Source organism: Papio anubis, chromosome 9 (genome assembly GCF_008728515.1).
Source record: "Papio anubis isolate 15944 chromosome 9, Panubis1.0, whole genome shotgun sequence".
In the NCBI taxonomy this organism is placed as follows: domain Eukaryota; kingdom Metazoa; phylum Chordata; class Mammalia; order Primates; family Cercopithecidae; genus Papio; species Papio anubis.
In genome coordinates this window covers 102,496,810-102,516,036 of record NC_044984.1, presented here as the reverse complement: position 1 = coordinate 102,516,036, position 19,227 = coordinate 102,496,810, and the positions used below count along the sequence as shown (strand labels likewise).

Here is a 19,227-nt window from a genome sequence, read left to right as displayed (position 1 = left end):
ATTTGTTCACTCAGTCGTTCGCATATTTATCGAGCACCTACTATGTGCCAGGCACTGTGCTAGTGAGCCCTTCTGGGAGGTGGTAAAACTGACTTCTCAACCCAAAGTCATTCACGTGAGTCTTCAAAAATATTCACGAGTCTTCCTGTTTTTGAGAGTTAGATTGTTCCACAAATAAGTGTAAAACCACTGCCCTGGTGAGTGTTACAAAAGGGGAGTATTAATGCTTGGGTGCTGGCTAGGCACAGTGACTCATGCCTGTAATCCCAGCACTTTGGGAGGCCAAGGTAGGAGGACAGTATGCTCCCAGGAGTTCGAAACCAGCCTGGGCAACATAGTGAGACGCCATTCTCTACAATAAAAATTAAAAAAAAAAAAAATTAGCCAGGCATGGTGGCGTGCACCTGTAGTCCAAGCCACTTGGGGGACTGAGGCGGGAGGACTGCTTGAACTAGAAGGTTGAGGCTGCAGTGAGCGATGATCGTGCCACTGCACTCCAGCCTGGATGACAGAGTGAGACCCTGTCTCTTGACAAAAAAAAAGAAAAGAAGAGAAAAAGCTTGGGTGCTGTGAGAGGGGCCAGACAGTGATGTACTGGGTGATTCCTCTTTGTGGGGAGTCAGCGTCCCTACCCCACTGATGATGGGCATGGCCGTATGACTTCCTGTGGCCCATAGAATGAGGGTGAAAGTAGGTTTTTTCAGCACAGTCTCAAGATACATCATATGTTTCTGCTTACTTTCGATGAGGCAGCTCTGCTATCACCATGAAAGGACATGCCCTGGGGGTGAGGGGTGGGGGATTGGTCCCAGATGATGACAGATACATAGAATAGACATGGTCCCAACCTGCCCCCTGGGGATGGGCAGCCCAGTTAGCTCAACCAAAATCATTGACCTAGTCAAGCGGCATACAAAAAGGTTTCCTGGGGGAAGAGATGCGTAAGTATAGAACTGAAAAATGAGGAGAAACTTACCAGCTCAAGAGAGCTGGGAAGGGAGGGCCAGGGGCTGGGAAAAGCAGGTGCAAAGGGCCTGTGGTGGTTGGGAAGAAATCTGTCACATACGAGTGACTGCAGAGGGAATGCAGGTAGCAAGAGGGGAGCATGGGGCTGGAGAGGGTTATGGGGTCTGTGATGAAGAGGCCAGCACTAGACCAGAAAGACTGGGGAACCCTTAAGAGGATTTAAGCAAAAAGGAGGGGCATGATCAGGTTTTCCTTTCAAAAGCTGAGGAGCTGAGAGAAGTTCTGTGCAGCTGGAGACTAGTCTAAGCCCTTTACATATACTAAGCAATTAAATCCTCTCAACAATTCTACAAGGAATTTTACAGATGAGGTAACTGAGGCAGAGATGTCCAATAACTCGCCCAAGTTACAGAGCTATGGAAGAGGCGGAACCAAGATATAAACCTGGGCCATCCAGGCTCCCGGCACACATGTGTCCTTCACCCTCTAAGTGCCCCTTAGCTCATGCAAGCTAAGGCATTTGGATACGATATTAAGGCCAGGTAGAAATGTTATTGTACTAGACCTTCAAGATACTGGCTGTGTTTGCAACCCAATGAGTCATTCTGAATATCATATCACCTCTCCGGGCCTCAGTTTTCCTCATCTGTAAAATGGGTCCATGCACTTTCTCCCTCACAGGGCCATTGTGAGAAATTGATGAGGCCCACAGTAACACTTCAATACATGGCAGCTAATGCAGAATAAGACTTAGGGTGAAATCATGGACTGAGAAGTCGCCTCGTATCATCAAACCTTGGAGTATCGTTTCTTCCCTCCCTGTTGTGCTCTGGCTTTTAAGATGGATGGAGGTGAAGACTGGCTTGATATCTGCTCCTGTTCCTGGAGACCAGGGTCCAGAGAGGTGCAGCCTCTCACACGTGGCCACTAAGCAGAAGAGCCAAGAATGGAATGTGATTTTTTCAATCAGGTTCCATTCTGGGACTTGCTAAGTTAAGTTGCCTGGGATAAGCCTAGCCTTGCAAATTAGCACTGGCCCGTGCCCATGAGAAAATATTCACCCACAGCCTTTGAGGTCGATGGGAAGCACAGTGTCATGGAAAAAATCTCCTCCAGAGGAGAATGAGGAATAGGATGTAGGGGCTTGAGAGAGAGAGCTTTGGACATAAACATTTATGCAAGGCAACGCTGGATATAATGTCATGTCATGTGTTCTGGTAGAGCTCTACATGACATGGACAAAGGGCTTTCCATCCATGGTTTCATTTCATCTTTACGAAAGTCTATTTCACTACGAGCACAGCAATGGAAAACACAGGCAGGGGGTATACCAGAACTCACACAGATTCTCAACGAGGAAAAATAAATTGCCAGAAACATGAAAGGATGGTCAAACTATTTTCAATCAGCTCCATGCATTGGGATACCCAAGTTACAACATTTCTATTTGTTCATGATGGGGTCAACTTAGCACAGTATTTATCAAGATTAAAAACAAAAACAAAAAACCTAGAAAAGCTATAAAGATTGGGAAAGATCTGTTTCATATTCCAGATTCTGGTTGCCTGAGGAGTTTATCTATAGGAGTATTGCAAATGTAGAGAAAATTCCATTTAGCAGAATATCTCCCAGATAGGGAAAAGTACTATGTCTGGAAAGGAACTTTTGAGAAGGCACATAGAATAGGTTTGCCTGAAGAACAACAGATAGTTGCTCAATTGTCTTCTAAAGAGGGCCTGTCTAGGTAACTGCAAGGGAACAATGGATGCAAGCTTTGAGTCAGAGCAGAATTGCTGAACTCCACCACAAGGGTGTCTCCCTCTGCACTCTCCTTGACATCCAGGATCCAGCATCTCCATGACATAAACATGATATATTTAAATTCTATCTTTTAAGAGTCACCAAAATATCAGCTTATTTTGGGCACCCATGTGACCCTCAAACTCTAAGGAGCTGCCCAACTGTCCCAGGATTTGGAGAAACAACCTTGTTTAGGGCCACAGAGAGAACAAGACATATTTTTCCCGTCTGTCTTCCAAACCTCTGTTACTATCGTTGCTTGTGCATTTTTCAGTTAGCGGAGCTAAGATACAGAGAAGGGAAGTGGCAGAGACTGCACATCTCTGCATGCCCTAGAGTTTACTGGGACTGGAAAGTCTCATCTTGGCTCTAGGCATGGACACCCCTGAAGGCTGGTGGTTCTCCAGGACAGTGGTATTTGCTTTGAGGACAAAGAAATCCTCAGAAATTGTTGTCCTGCATCAGCTGGGCTGAGAGGCTACCAACTCTGTGGGTTGATGTACCAGTCTGAGAACATCATCCTGCCCTTCCCTCTTATGTCTTCCCTCCTTCAGAAGTCAGGGCTCTGGCTCCTCACATACCACAGAGCTTGAGCCTGCATTAAGGCAATGAGGTCTCTTACATGGGGAGAGGTAGGGAGAGGGGGGGATGAAGCCTAGGGAAAGGGGAACAGTAAGAGAGAAAGACACAGTTACCTGGAGAGAGGGAGGGACTAAGACAAAGTGAGGGAGAAGGCAGGAGTTGGGGGAGATAAACAGACACGAAGAGAGAAGGACAGAGAGGCAGAGGCACATACTGGGCAGAGGTAGACATGCAGAGAAAGGACGAGAGAGAGAGAGAGAGAGAGCGAGCGCCAGATGGCAGATGGACACAGAGACAGAGAAAACCATGCTTTGCAAATGGCAGTTGCACCCAGTGAGGGAAAGGGAAGAAAGACCCAAATGGGACAGACACTTGGATTCTGGGAGGGAAAGGTCCCTACACTTCTTCACTCATTCACTCATTCATTCCCTCCCTCCCTCCCTCACCAGCTCATTGGTGAAGTGGAACCTTTGCCAGACTGAGGGAAGAGCAGGTTGCAGAAAAGTGCAGGAAAGAGAGAAAATGTTGGGCAGCCCATCAGGCCCAGGAGGGTCCCGGGAGAGCACCCGTCTGACACATGCTTCTTACAGAGGAGGAAACTGAGGTCTTGAGGGACAGGGAAACGTGCGTCCAGCCATTCAGCAAGTTGATAGCAGAAGAAAAGAAACTCTAAAGGACTTAGATAAATCAGCAAGAGTTGCTGGGGGATCAGCTCATTGTACAGATGCTACCCTTCCAGACCCACCCGCCGAGGCCCCCAAGTTACTGTCTTCTCTTCTAATCAGTGACCTCCTAAATGTCCCACCCACTTCCCCTTTGCCCCAGCACTGTCACTCCCTGGGTAACCCTGCAGCCTGATAAATACCTCCCAGTCCAAACCTGTGGCCAGAAGACTATTTCCAACACACTAGTCTCAGCACATCACGTCTCTGCTGAAAACCGCACAATATCCCACCCCATTCCCATCCCCATAGCCCTCACGACAATGGTCACAGCTCTCAGAAGGGCATTCTAGGTGCTTTGCCAAATCCTATTCTGGATGTTCCTTCTACCTTACACCCCAGCCCCACTACCTCCCTTTTCACCATCTAACAGCATGGAACTATTTTTATTCACCCATCACATTGTGCCACTCTCCTCCTTGTCTCTGTGCATGCCATGGCCTCTGCCTGGGACACCCTCTTTTCCCTCCTTCTGAGTAAGTCCTATCCATCTTCTGCACACATACCTCAAGACTGAGTTAGAAAAAATATAAAGTGCCCGTCACGGTGCTGGGCCCATTGTAGATATTAAATAAGGGCCCACGATGATTAGAATTATTAACAGCGATGTGAATATATTCATAATAATAAGGCTATGATGAAGGAATGTCTGGGGTACAAGAAAGGTAAAGGACGACCTGTTAAGTCTGCCAGAGACACAGCAATGGGGAATTTGACCTGCAGCCTCAGGAGATGGTTTCCAGGCCAAATAAGCAAGAAATAAGGGTGGGGGCGGTGGGGATTGACGTCCCAGAGATAGCACGTGCAAATCGCCAGTGCATTCTCGAACTACAAAGAGCTCATTATACCTGGGGTCTGAAAGGGGCTGCAGAACTTTGCCCCAGTGTGGCAAATGCAGCAAAGGATTTCATGAAGTTAAGCATCTTTCAGCTGCAAGGTGATGTGGGGAGAGACTGGGCAGGGTTAGCTAGATTGACTGATGCTGTTGTGGGGCAAGTGGCTCTTCATTTTGTCTGCACCCCACTGTCAACTCCAAGCTCCCAGGGAGAGTTCAATGTTAACTGCAAGGGCTCAGGCTGCAGGAAGGATTTTAAAGCTCCTAATGAAAAGGCAACTACATTCAAAGCCTCAGCTGTCTGTGACCAGCCCACAACCCCCTGCCTGTCTCAGTACGAATGAAGGAAACATCCAGTAACTAGACACAGCTTGAGGCAGGGAATTGCCACAGGGGGGTTATGTTTTCTTCTTCTTCTTTTTTTTTAAATCAAGGTAAACTTTTAGTAGGTGTCTCACTCCGTTAATGACCCATTAATATTGCCCACACTAAAGCATTAGCAAACACTGGGAGAAAAATGAATTTTTGGAATGTTTTGGGTCTGGAAGTAAGAATGCTGGGTTCTTCATCTAGGGCCAGGGGTCTTGGCTCTGGTTTTGCAGTGGAATCCCCTGGGAGCTTATAGAAAACACCCACTCCTGAGAGTCTGATGGAAATGGTCTGAGAGGCAGCCTGGGTGTCAAGACTTTAAAAGCTCCCTGGGCAATGATAATGTGTAGTCAGAGACCAACTCCCTTTGCCTTTGACTAAGTAAGTGACTGTCCTGGTTACACAGCATTTAAAAAATGTCTGTTTTACACCACAGACTCACACATATTATTTCACAAACATTATCTTGTTATATTTTTTGGAAAATCTCTGAGTTCAGTACTGACATCCCCCTATTTAGATTAGGAAATGAAAGCTCAGAGAAGTGAAGAATTTTGCACAAGTTCTCATAGCTGATAAGTATCAGAGTGAACTTTCAGACTGCAAATCAGATCTCCTGACTCTATCTTAAGATTCCATTTCTTCTTCTTCTCTGAAGTTAGGAGGTTGAGTTAGATCAGATGGCGAAGACTTGGTGTATAGGCCACCATTCCCCATTCTCCACTTTCAACAGGCATCACTAATAGATTAAGGCACTTTGTTTCAGAGAGAGAATAGAACCTTTCTTAACACATCATCCTTAAGCAAAAATTCATTGGAATCAACACTAGATGAAACCAATTTTGATCTCTGAACTAAATCATCCTGAGGGACCCCTTCTGTTTGTGACATTCTGGGATTGCATGAGTAGGGTTGCTGCCACAGCCAGGAGCGTGAGAATGTTGGCCAGCCATGGCATCCTTTCTGAACCTGCATTCCACAGCCACTGCTCCAGGACAAGCCAGAGAGATTCTGGAATATCCCAGTGCTCTTCCCAGCAGCTCCCACAAAGGCAGCACAGCACAGAGGTTAAGATCATAGGGATGGCTGACAGCCAGCCCTGGGTTCAAATCCTGATATAAGCATGCAATACCCTCAGCATGGAGCTTCATATGTAATAGGTGCCTAATAAACAATCACTCAGGCCCAAACTGGAAATTAATAAATATATGAAAAGCTGGGATTCTTAAGCAGATTCCCCTGCCTGACCCGCTGCCAACTCCAACCATCAGCCTGTCCCTCTTCACCCTTTTTGCCTTTTCTTGCCCAGTCTCTGCCTCCCTCCTGTGTCTCGCCCTGAGAAAGACATGCCCCCTGGCTCTCCCTGAGCTAGGGTTTGGGGATGACTCTTTATTGGCACCAAGCTGTGCCTGGCTAGTGGCTGGCACCCAGACAAGAGTACCCAGAGCCAACTTTTATTGACGACATTGAATGTGGCCCAACACAAATTCGTAAGCTTTCTTAAAACATTATTAGATTTTTTTGGTTATTTTTATCTTACTTTTAGCTCATCAGCTATCATTAGTGTCAGTGTATTTTATGTGTGATCCAAGACAATTTTTCTTCTTCCAGTGTGGCCCAGGGAAGACAAAAAATGGGACACCTCTGCTTTGAAACAACCTCATGAAATATGTACTCTTATCTCTAATTTGTGCATGAGGACACAGGATCAGAGAGGTACAGTAAATTGCCTAAAGTCACACAGCCAGGAAATGGTCTTCAGCTGGTTTGCAGACACAAAGACCATGGCCAAGGGCTGCTCCACATGTAGATGCAAAGCCTCCCACAAGAGGAGGCCTTGCTTCCCTGATGTCTCCCACCATGCCCAGGAGAGGGCTTCATGCCCAAGGGGCATTTCATCCATGATTTCTTGTTCCTCAGTAAGAAACTCAGGAATTTCTCACCTGTATGATAGAGTAATAAAGATGTGGGCTTTGAAACTGGGAAATACTAGAATGCAATCCCCAATCAGCTTATTGAAAAAACAAAAATAAAAACATTGTGTGACTTTGGGCAAATTATTTCTCCTCTCCAAGCCTCAGTTTTCATTTCTGGGAAAGAACATCATCCTCCTACCTCACAACGTTTCTATGCAGGGTTAAATAAGAATATGGCACCTGGCCACCTACTAGGTGCCAGGAGAACATCTTTGGCAATGTGAACCTACATGAGGCGCCTCACACACAGTTGGTGCTCCACAAATGCATATTGGGACACCTAACTTAGGAAGTGTATCCAGAACATTCCAGTGCTCAGTAAACATCTGTGAATGGAATGAAAATAGAGCACCCTGCATAGTGAATATTGTCGACTTAAATCTGGAGAGGACACCTGGTGAATAGTAGGTGCTCAATAAATATCCCCAAAGTGAACTTAGTTCTTGTACCTCTATTACATCAAAGAGTTGCTGCAGGAAATATCTGTAATGAGGTACCAGGGCACAGTAGGTGCTTGAGAAATGTTTGTGGTAACCTAAATGGAGGAAAGGTAGCAGGCATAGGATAGGTACTTGATAAATGTCAGTTATAGAATGGATGCTAGTGGAGTATCCAGGACGTGACTGAAGAAATGTCTGTGGGGCATAAAGGAAGTAGGGGGTACCAAGCATGCAGTGAGTCTCAATAAGTGTGCCTGGGAGAGTTGAGTGGCATGCAGTAGGTACTCAAGGAGGAGTATTCCCATATCCTCCAAGGGGGGACCTTCCCAAGCCCAGGGAACCTCCTGCCCTGCCCTCCCTGCCGTCTCCTCACCTTTGTTGTAGAGGGAGCCATCGAAATAGTAACTGCCAGTGTAGAAGCCCGTGGCCAGCTCAATGAGGTGGCGAGCCCATGTGTTACCGGCACCTGGAAAGCTGGCCAAAGCAATGAGTTGCTTGGACTTGCCCGGCAGGAACCTTCTGTCCATGCAACGGTTGTCTGAAAAGGGCGGAGCATGGACAGAGGTCAAAACCAGGGGCAGATAGAGCCTGTCTGAAAGGGACCAGGGTATGAGCCCCACCCCTGCCACTTCTCAGCCAGGTGATCAAGGGCACAGGACACTTGCGTGGGTCATGGGAAAGCTTCACTGGGCCTCAGTTTTCCCATCTGTAAAATGAGGGAGATGGTTCCTCCCTCGTAGGGTTGAGGTGAGTGTTAAATGGGATAATAATGGGAAGGGACAAGCACAGTGGTTAGCCCATAGTAGTGATCCAATAGAAGTCAGCTGGGAGGGTGAATCTTCTCTCCAGCCCCAGTTTACCCCCAGCAGAGCAAGTCTTTCCCATTCACCCGTACCCTTTCCTCCAGATTGAAACCGTCAATGGCATCCATTATGTATTTTCTGTTATTCTTGTATTTTGCGGACTCTGAAAAGCCAGAGAATCAGGAATATTCAAATGGTACTCACCACCTCCCAACCCATTTTACAGATGAGGAAACTGAGGGCTAGAGAAAACTAATACATATGCCTTTTGAACATAGGATGCAGTCCAGGATTCTTATCTTGGCCTCTAAGCCCACATGGTTGGCCTTTGCAAACTCACAGGCTCATTCTAATCCACTCCACCACATGCCAGTCACCTGGTCTCTCCGTCCTTCCTCTCCTGTGTCTTGCTCCGTCCTGACATAGCGCCTTCGTGCATGCTGTTCCCTCTCCATTGCCTCCTACCTGCCTTTGCTTTTTGTTCTTCAGCTCTCAGTTGAATGGGTTCCTCTGTCTATCCGTCTGTCTTTCCTTCCTTCTTCCTTTCCTCTTTCCTTCCTCCCTTCCTCTCTCCCCTCTTTTCCTGACTCCCTGGGCTATCATTAGTGCATTACTACATCCATCTCCTTCATATTGTTGATCACAATTGCAATTCAGATAATTATTCATGCAATTAGTCATGTGGTCAGAAACCCTGCCCGTATTGTATTTTGCTGATTCATCAAAAGTTTCCACAATATCTGGTATACAGCAGGTACTTAATAACTGCTTCTTGATTGGATGGATGAATGGGTAGAATGATGACCGGGTGGATAACAATAATATCTATTAATATCTATTTTGTAGGACTCTTGTAAGGATTGAATGAAACAAAGCATGTAATATGTTAATACTCTAAAGTGCTCAAAAGGCATAGGTATTATTTTTCTCTCGCCCTCAGGTTCCTCATCTGTAAAATGGGTTGGGAGGTGTTGAGTACCATTTGGCTATTTCGATTCTCTGGCTTTTCAGAGCCTGCAGAATGCCATTACCATCAGAGTTAACAGAAAATGCAAGTCCCAGCACCTCCCACTGCAACCCCAGAGGGAGCTAAGAAAGCACAAGCTTTTCTTTTGGTTCCCTCAGTTGCAAAGGCATCGGAGGGAAGGCTCAGAGCAGGGGGCGCTGGAGCAGAAAGGAAGATGAGAGAATCCCAGATCCAGGCCTGGAGGCCCCAGGTCTCAGTGCTGCCTTCTTCAGCCCAGGACAGATGAACTCCACCCTTGTTTACCATCCAAGGGAAGGCAGGCAAACCTCCCTCACCTCCCATAGCGCCTCACCTCCATCTCTCCCTGTTCTGGGGAAGTCACTCATCCCCTGCTCATGTGTGTGGACTCCATTCCCTCCTTCTTCAAGCTCCTTGCTCCTTCCAACCCCAATATTTTTTCTCTCTCAATCACATTAGCACTCAAACAGGAACAAATAGCTCCATCATTTAGAAAGAGCCCCTTCCAGCGACCACCAGCTCCCCTTCACCCCATCACTGCCATATTGTCAGCAGAGTTGTCCATATTCCTTCACGTTTCCTCCCTTCCATCTACTCCTTGGCCCTTGCACTTGGCCTCTTCCCTGTTCACTGCCCCGAACCAGTTATGGGCAAGGTCGTCAGCGACTGCCCCATGCTCAATTCAACAGACAAGCTCACCTCACGTGATTACTCAGGCACAAGGGCAGATCACTCTGCCCTCCTATAGGTAATTCCTTCCCAAGATTTTACTGGGGTCTTTCCTGTTCTGCATTAGCTGCTATTTGTTGAAGTCTTACTATGAGCCTCATTGATTTCACACAAAAGCCCTTTCAAGGAGAGGTGTGAAGTCCTAGATTTAAATTCCAGTTCTTCCATAGGAAAAAGATGATCTGTCTGAGCCTCAGCTTGCTCACCTATAAAATGGGACTATTAAGCAGTGATGACAGCCTGAGGTTGTTTAGGAGAATGAAATTCATGAATGAATGCCGTGTTAGAGTAAGACAAATGTGCTGGAAGTGCCGATAGAATAGATTGTGGTTCCTGGTATTGTTGCTGCTAGCTGGAGGTTCAGCTCTCTTCTCCTGCCTGTTTAATTTTTGTTCTGAGACTAATAGATTTAGGAGAAAATAAACCAAGGGACGTCTGTGGCAAAGCCAGGTAAGCTTCAGGGAATGGTTTTCATTGGAATATACTTCAAAAAGAAGCCCAGACACAGGAACTTTCTAGAATGTGGTTATGTTTTACATTTTTATAGGGGAGTGGATTACCCAGTTGACATTAACCAGTACACTTAAAATATGTGCATTCCGCTCTATGGAAATGTTACTTCAGAAAAGCTAATATTGAATTATAACCAATGACAACATCCTGAAGTACAATGATGCTTGCAACTTACTTTGAAATGCACCAAAAATTAGGAAGGATGGAGGGATGGAGAAATGGAGAGATGGACAATAAAGTAAATATAGCAAAAGTTAACATACATCACAAAATTCTATGGAATAAGTATATAGGTGTTCACTGCATAAGCCTTGCAACTTTTCTGGAGGTTTGACTTTTTTCTTTTTCAGAATAAAATGTTGGGTTGATAGGTCGGGTGGGGCAGACCAGGCTCCTTAATTTCCCCCCAAAACAGAATTCTCTATTCAAATACTTCCTGGGAGGCCAAGGCCAACCCCAAGGTAAAAGCTGTGGTTTTCAGTGCTATAAAGAAAGTTGATTTGGTTCCTAAGCCCTATAAATTAAGCAGCTGTTAGAGGCAATATTATATGCAATTCTGGAATCAGACCAACCTGGGTTTCCATTCAGAACTGTCATGGCCTACCTGTGTGGCACTGAACAAGGCTTTCCACTCACTAAGCCTCAGTTTCCTCACCTATGAAACAGGGTTAATAAACCTTACACAATTATATGGGATAATGACTGTGAATTTTTCACAATGTATTTTGAGAAGCTAGGGTTGAGAGTGCAGTCTTGGGACCTAGATTTCCTGGGTTTGAATCCCTACACTGCCATGTCTGAATTGTTTGACTTTGGCCAAGTTACTCAGCCTCCCTGTGCCAAGTTGCCTCATTTGTAAAATGGTGAATAACAGTGCTTATGCAACTGGACTGTTTGGATGATTAGATGATTTAAGGCAGGTAAAAGATTTGACAGAGCCTGGCACAGAGCAAGTGTTCAATAATTATTTAGTTCCCATAGGGGGCATCAGGGCTTAGCACACAGTAGGTGCTCAATAAATGGCAGCCCTGGTGGGCCAGGCTCTTGGCAGGCTGATGAGCCACATAACTGTCAAACCTCCCCAGTGTGTAGAAACTGCAAGAGTGATGTGGAAAAATGGAAGCCCTAGTAATGGCCTGGGGGTAGGGCACTGGGAATGAGCAAACTCATCAATTAAGGAATCGTTATCTGCTATTGAAAAGGCGCCAGTGTCTGTTCTGGCCACTTCAAAGCCGTTCATGATCACAGGGTAATTAATCTGTGTATGACTTTCCCCTGCAGGCTAAGGCAGCACAGCTCTGCAAAGACTAACCAACATTTCCCCGAAAGCTAACAAAGACTCATCCTTCCCCTTCAGACTGTAAAGAAGGCCAAGAGCCACATGCTCACTAGGCTCTCAGAAGGACTTTAGCTACCATAGAAACAGCCACAGCTGATCACCACTGTTACCCCATCAGTCAAACAGGGACAGGCTATTGGTGGGGCTGCCACTAGCTCGTACAGCACTTTTGTGCAAATCAGAAAAAGGTGCCCACTCCTTCCTCTGGACAGATGTTCTGCCATCCAGGGCACACAACATGTGGCTGGCTTTCAGACACCACTTTTTCTGTTGGCTGTGCCAGTGCAATGCTCAACCTGCTCAACCACATATGGCAGCTTGGTGACTGGGAAATGAGAAGGAAGAGGTCTAGTCCAGTGGTGTTTTCTTGGCTCTCCAGACTGTGGGGAGTGTCACTGGAGCATGGGCAAAGGTTTCCAGCAGGGGCTTTGGAGTCAGACACCTGGAAACAAATTGCTTTTGTAGATGTATAATTGTGGCCAGTTCCCAATCTCTCTGAATTTTAGTTCTGTCATCTGTAAAGTGGGGATGATACTGCCCTGATCATAGGTTTACTGTGGACTTCACATCACTAAATGAGATGAGGCTTGGCATAAGGACTAGTACATAGTAGATGGTCAATATATTCAGACATCGAGGTGATCCTTCAGGGGCTTCCTTTGGGCTGTGTGTCCTGGCGAGGGATGACCCCCAATCCCCACCCAAGTGCCACCCACCCTTCATGATACCTTGGTCAGGAGAAATGGGTTTTATTGGGAAAGTTTATAAACAGTATGACTTAAGGTAAGTTCCTCAACTGTTCTGAGTCTCAATCCCCTCCCCCGCCCCATAGTAAAGAGGGTATAATGACTGTTCCCAACTCATAGAGAGTTGAGGGGATTCAATGAAAACATGCATATGAAGGATGCAATACTGAGTCTGGCACAGAGGAAGACCTCAAGAAACTACAAGTATTGCTGCCTCCTCCTCTTGCTCCTTCTCATCACCATCATCATCATCATCACTTTCATCATCACCATCATCAGCACTATCAGCATCACTCTTTCTACCTATCACTACCCATTATCATCATCACTCATCACCATAACTATCACCACCCATCACTCATTATCATCACCCATCACCCACTCACTACTCACTACCATCACCATCATCATAATCATCACCATCAGTATCATCACCATCACCATCATAATCATCACCATCACCATCATCATAATCATCACCATCAGTATATTACTTTATTATTGCATTACTTTATTACTTTACACTATTACTTAATTAATATTTCATTATTATTACTACTAATTTATTAATTACCATTTACATTACTATTACGACATTATTATTACATTCATTACTTATTATTACGATTACGCATTAATTACTTTATTATTTATGATTACGACATTTATTTATTGATTACTTTATTATTTATTTACGCATTATTTCATTACTTTTTCATTAATGCATTACGATACTTTACTCCATTACTTTATTACGCATTATCATCATCATCACCACCATCATGATCATCATGTCTGGTAGCCCCAAGAGACAGAAGAGGAGATAACAGTAAGTGTGGATTCCACTAGCAAAGGAAGAAGACTGCAAGTGGAAAGGATAAGTGAGACAGGGAGAGAGAAGAAGGAAGAATTTATATATAAATTGACAAAATCTTAGAATTGGAAGGAACATTGGAGGCTAACAGTCTACAGTTTCATTTTACAGATGGAAAAACTGCAGCCCAGAAAGGGGAAATGACTTGTCTAGGATAAAGCAGTGAATCTGTCTTTCTCATTCGCTGTCACTACAGGAGCCACCAAGGGTCCTCAGTGATGAGGGATAGAGATGGGTCATCAGAATGCTCCCTACCCTGGGAATTCCTTCTGTTGCCCATCCAGGAACTCTAAGCCTGGTGGAGTTCATCATCGCTGCCCTCTGGCTTGCATGGTTTTCTCCTTGCTGCAGGCTGTGTGGGACGGACTGGCAGGGACACGTCTGGGAGGGAAGCCATTGGGAGTGTATCTGGGGTCCACTGGGGAAGGGCCTAGCTCACCTTGGACTTGTGTCTGGTACACAATGAAGTAACTAGGAGTTCCACAGCTCTCAAACTCCTCCGCGCTGCACTTCTGGGCACAGAGCTGCTCATCCTCTCTGTCATGGAGTGGGAATCGGGTGGTGGGAAATCCACAGTGGCAGGCGGTGCCTGCAAGAGCTGCCAGCGGGTACTCCTGGGGATGGAGTGGGAGAAGAAGAGGAAGAGAGTTGCTAAATCCCTGGACAGCTTCAGACTCCAAATGGAGAACAGGATTTGCATTCCAACCACTGCCTTCTCTGTCAGTCTCCCTCAACTTGAGGGTCCCCAAATTCCATCCACAAACCATGCTTTTATGATTTTGCCCTATCTGTGCACCTACTGTACTATTGTGTACTTATTAGTTTCCTTTAAGTCGATTCACTTTTCGAAACTTAAATTTCAAAGGATACTTTGTATTGCTACCACTAATAGTACTTGTGGGCAAGTAGCACTTCCATACATCTCCATACTGTAAATGCACGTAATACAGAAACAAAACAAGTGATTAAATTCTACCTAGGCACTCTGGCCAACCAAGACTGTGAGCCTGGGATTGGCTCCATTTTTCCTGCATAGAGAGTAGTTAAAGGGGAGAGGTGTTGACGCTTAAACACTGAGACAAAGCTTTCTCCCGGAAAGAGAACTGAAAAAGAAATCCCTTTCTCATGGTCATGCAATACACCACAGTAAATGCCCCCTTGGTGAGATGGTGAGATGAGACCCATGCTTTGGGAAAAGCTGTCTGAGTCTGCTCTTTTAAGGCAAAGGAGATACTGATACCCCTGTGTACCCAGAGTCTTTGTTGGGAGAGCTGCTTCTGATTGCTTTATTTGTTCTATTGAGCAGCGAAGTGGGGGCAAGATGGACCTGAGATCTGGTGGGCACGGGTTTGTCTTTTGCCCCATTTACTTATAAACTGGACCCACCACCCCTAGTTCTTTCTGGTAGCCGGCCCAGGAATAATCAATCTGGTAGCAAACCAGGGTCACACCTGTGTGGCTGGAGCCAGCCAGCTTTGCCACAGTAGCTTTAGTTTCTTTCCTAGAAGATATTAAATAGGAACTGCGGCACCTAGCTGAAGAGCAAAAGTGCTGACATACCGGAGGGTCAGCTTGGGCCATGACTGATGACATTTTCTAAATAATGAGAATCCTTGAGCCTCCTCTGACACCCTAAACCTCACACCCTCTATCACGACACAAGCAGTTCTGTATCCCTGTCCACTTGATCACCTTAGTTTCTTTCCTTTGCCCCCTAAGGAGATCAGAGAAAACAGGAAGAGGGAGGTTTGCAGGGGGACCTCTTGTTCCCACATACACACCCTCACTTCTCTCCAGTCCTGGGTACAGTCTGACACTTTGCTACGCTAGTTTGCCCCATGATTTCACTGTCATGTGCCTGTTTGTCCCCCCAACTCCAGGGGATCTGTAGGTTTCCCCAGGGCCCTCTGGAAGTGAGGGAATGCCATGTGGGTGGAGGGATTCCTGCTAAGGGGAGAGGTGGACCAAATGACAGCCAAGCCTCCTTTAATCTCACAAATGTCACCTCCCATCTTCTAGAATGCCTCTTAGGAGTACAGCAAGTCCTTAAGAAATGCTTGGTTATTTGAGGTAGGCTGGTCCCTCTTGAATAGCTGTGGGAAGCCTCTCTGGTGGGGTCACCAGGGTGGCTCAGAAGTTTAAGAGCTTGAATTTGGAGTCAGTCCCCAGTGTGAACTCCAGCTCTGCCACTCGCTTCTGCTGAGAGCTTAGGCAAATGACTTCACCTGTCTGAAACTTGGTTTTCTCATTTGTGAAATGGGACTGAAAATGTCTAACTCATAGGGTTGGCCTGAGAAGTAAACCGTATGATCCACGGTGCAGAGGGCTGCATGGAGGATATTCTCAGCAAGCAGCCACTATTGTGATGCTGCAGCCTTTTAGACTTCCAGAGAAATGCATTAGAAGCCCAATGAGAGAAATAGCCAAGCAGGATGACTCAGAGCAGATGGGGGCATCCAGGACTCAGGGTGTGGTCTGAGCACCCAGGAGGTGCCACAATGTAGATAAAGCGAATGCCTGCATCCTTGAGGATAGAGATTGTATCTTGTTACTTTGCATCCCCAGCACTAAGCAGGAGTACTGACATACAGTAGGGTCTTATTAAATATTTGAAGATTTGGTGTGATGGTGATATTAGGACCCATGCTTTGGGAAAAGCTTTCTGAATTTGTTCTTTTAAGCCAAAGGAGATACTGATACCTCTGTGTACTCAGAGTCTTTGTTGGGAGATGTGCTTCTGATTGCTTTAATTGTTCTATTGAACAGTTAAGTGGGGGCAGGATGGACCTGAGATCTGGTGGGCAAGGGTCTGTCTTTTGCCCAATTTGCTTCTAAACTTGACCCACCACCCCTAGTTCTCCCTGGTAGCTAGTCCAGGACTAATCTGGTAGCAAACCAGGGTCACGCCTGTGTGACTGGATCCACTGAGTCTGAGAACACTCAGACAGCTTTTCCCAAAGCATGGGTCCCATATCACCATCACACTAAGGGGGCATTTACTGCAGTGTATTGCATGACCGTGAGAAAGGGATTTCTTTTTTCAGTTCTCTTTCAAGTCCTGCAGAAGAAAGCTTCTTCTTGGTGTTTGAGCATTTATACCTCTCTACCCTCAACTACTCTCTAGAATGCCCAACCATCTTTTGGTGGTGGAGGAGGTATGGTTCTCCTCTGGACACTTGAGTAATTAGCTCATTTTGAGAAAACACCGGAGCTCCTTGGACATTGCTGAGTGCCAGTTATGTGCCCAGTTCTGTGCTGGGGATATTGAAGGGGGGCACAAAATGTACAAGGCATAGCCCCTACCCTCCAGGAGTTCACAGCCTGGCTAGGGAGGAAGTATAAACAGTCAGACATCTAGCACCTTAGGCCAAAAAAAGAACATCCAACCCAGGTGCTCTCCAGTGCCCAAAGCTCTGGATGACACTGCTGCCTGGCCTCTGCTCGCACCCCTCCTCCAATGGGGAACTGCCTCTGCCCTAAGGTGGGACTGTCCTCACCTTTACTTGGTAACTTTTTCATGCTTCTAAGCCAAGTTCAAATGTCACCCCCTGATATGGTTTGGCTGTGTCCCCACCCAAATCTCATCTTGAATTGTAGCTCCCATAATCCCCATGTGTCACGGGAGGGACCTGGTGGGAGGGAACTGAATCATGGGGGTGGGTTTTTCCCATGTTGTTCTCATGATAGTGAATAAGTCTCATGAGATCTGATGTCTTTAAAAAGGGCAGTTCCCCTACACATGCTCTCTTGCCTGCTGCCATGTAAGACATGCCTTTGCTTTTCCTTTGCCTTCCACCATGATTGAGAGGCCTCCTTGCCACGTGAAACTGTGAGTCTATTAAACCCCCCCTTTTTTTAAATGAATTACCCAATCTGAGTTATTTCTTCATAGCAGTATAAAAATGGACTAATAACCCTCATTCCTAACTATTCCTCAGTATTAAAACGCACTTCCTCAAAGGCAGGAAAATCTATTCTGTGTAGCTCCAGTCCGTTAGATCCACGTGAAACGGTCACATCCCTCTCCCATGTCATAGATCCCAGTCAGCGACTGCATCTATCCCGACTGAGCTGTTGCTTCTCCAGCCAAGCATGTGGTTCCTTCAGCTGTGCTGCACTGTCCCCCTCACCCAGAGTTCCGTGGGCCCCACCCTGTGCTCACCTTCTCAGTGCAGAAGTCCACGCACTTGTCCACGGACATGTTCAGCATGGCAGCTGTCACGGGTAAGGCCAGGGAAAGGTTGTCAGGCCTGCGGAAGCAGCCCCGGAACACTGCACTTCCATCTGAAGAACCAGAGAGAAGAGGACCAGTCAGATATACAAGGAGCCAGATCTGGTTGGGAAAACCACCTTCTGAAGAAAGCCCAGAGAAGGCAAGAGTCTTGCCCAAGGTCACAGAGCAAGCCAAAGCAGAGATGGAAAGAGTGGCTATGTTTTCTGTTCTTGAACATGTCTGTTCCTAGTCAATGAGCTCGATACATCAAAGAACGTTCTCCTCAACCCTGGCCCCTTTGTCAACAACCCAGGTCGCTGAGATGACATTCTTCCTGGGCCATGCTATCCCACTTTCTTTGTCAGATTCCCATGCCTCACTTCCTCACTCCCAACCATGGCAGTGCCCCATTCGGGGAAATTATCAAGTGCACAGAGGATTTGTGTGATTTCATCAGGGCTGAGTGTTTGAGGACTGAGGGAAGCAAGGGGTCTGCAGCTGTCCTGTCCTTACTCACTACTACTAGGGTTCTCCTCTCCCTTTTGTTGCCCTGGGCTTTAGGGGAAAAGTCCTGGGCCTCAGAACTTCCTACCTACCCAGTACTGGGCACCAACAAGCTGCAAGGGACTGACGTGTCAGAGGGAATCCCTTTAAGAAAATTTAACCCAGAAATAGTGCAGCTACACTATAAAAAATTTGGAGTCCATTGTCAAATCTTCAATAGAAGTCATCCCTTAAGAAAATATTCAGAAATGTTGTCTTAGGTTGGGGCTACTGAAGCAGAGCCTGAGACAAATGTTTCATTGAAGGTGTGCTCTCAGAGAAAGAAAGCGGGAGGCAGGACCAGACAGAGCTAAGTAAGGACGTGATCTCAGCTGGGTCCCATCTCCATCCTGGCCTCACGGCAGGGATCAGGAGGAGGCTCTGGATGAGAAATTGCACTACAGAGTTGGCCCCACCTTAAGGAAAGGGGGCTGGCTTGCCTTGGCCTTGTCCATCCTGGTCTCCAGTATCAGTCACTTTTTGGCTGTGGGCTGTGCCCCAGGGTGGGGCATAACTTCCTGCGAGGGGCTGCTTGCTTCTGATAGGCCCAAGGCTATTTTTCAGAGAATGGGGCAGTCGTGAGCCACTGATTGCCACCAACAGTCACCACAGGAAAGGGGACTGGGGTGGGCGCCTATAGCATCCACTACAGATGTGCGCAAAGATTTATCAGTAAGGTTGTTCACTGCAGCATTTTAAAAATTAACAAGTGAAGGGGTAGAAACAACCTAGGTGTCCAGCATGAGATAATTGGGCCAATAATGTCTGGAATGACAACACACAATGGAATTC

The 19,227-nt window shown here is 46.4% G+C and overlaps 1 protein-coding gene across 1 annotated transcript in view; it reads right to left on the bottom strand.

Moving 5' to 3' along the window:
* WSCD2 (WSC domain containing 2) overlaps positions 1-19,227 on the bottom strand; it is a 124,045-nt gene that overhangs the window by 10,403 nt on the left and 94,415 nt on the right. Inside the window, 3 exon segments of the mRNA XM_021922865.2 lie at positions 8,064-8,228; positions 14,119-14,293; positions 17,842-17,963. Of these exon segments, the coding sequence (XP_021778557.2) occupies positions 8,064-8,228; positions 14,119-14,293; positions 17,842-17,963 (462 nt within the window).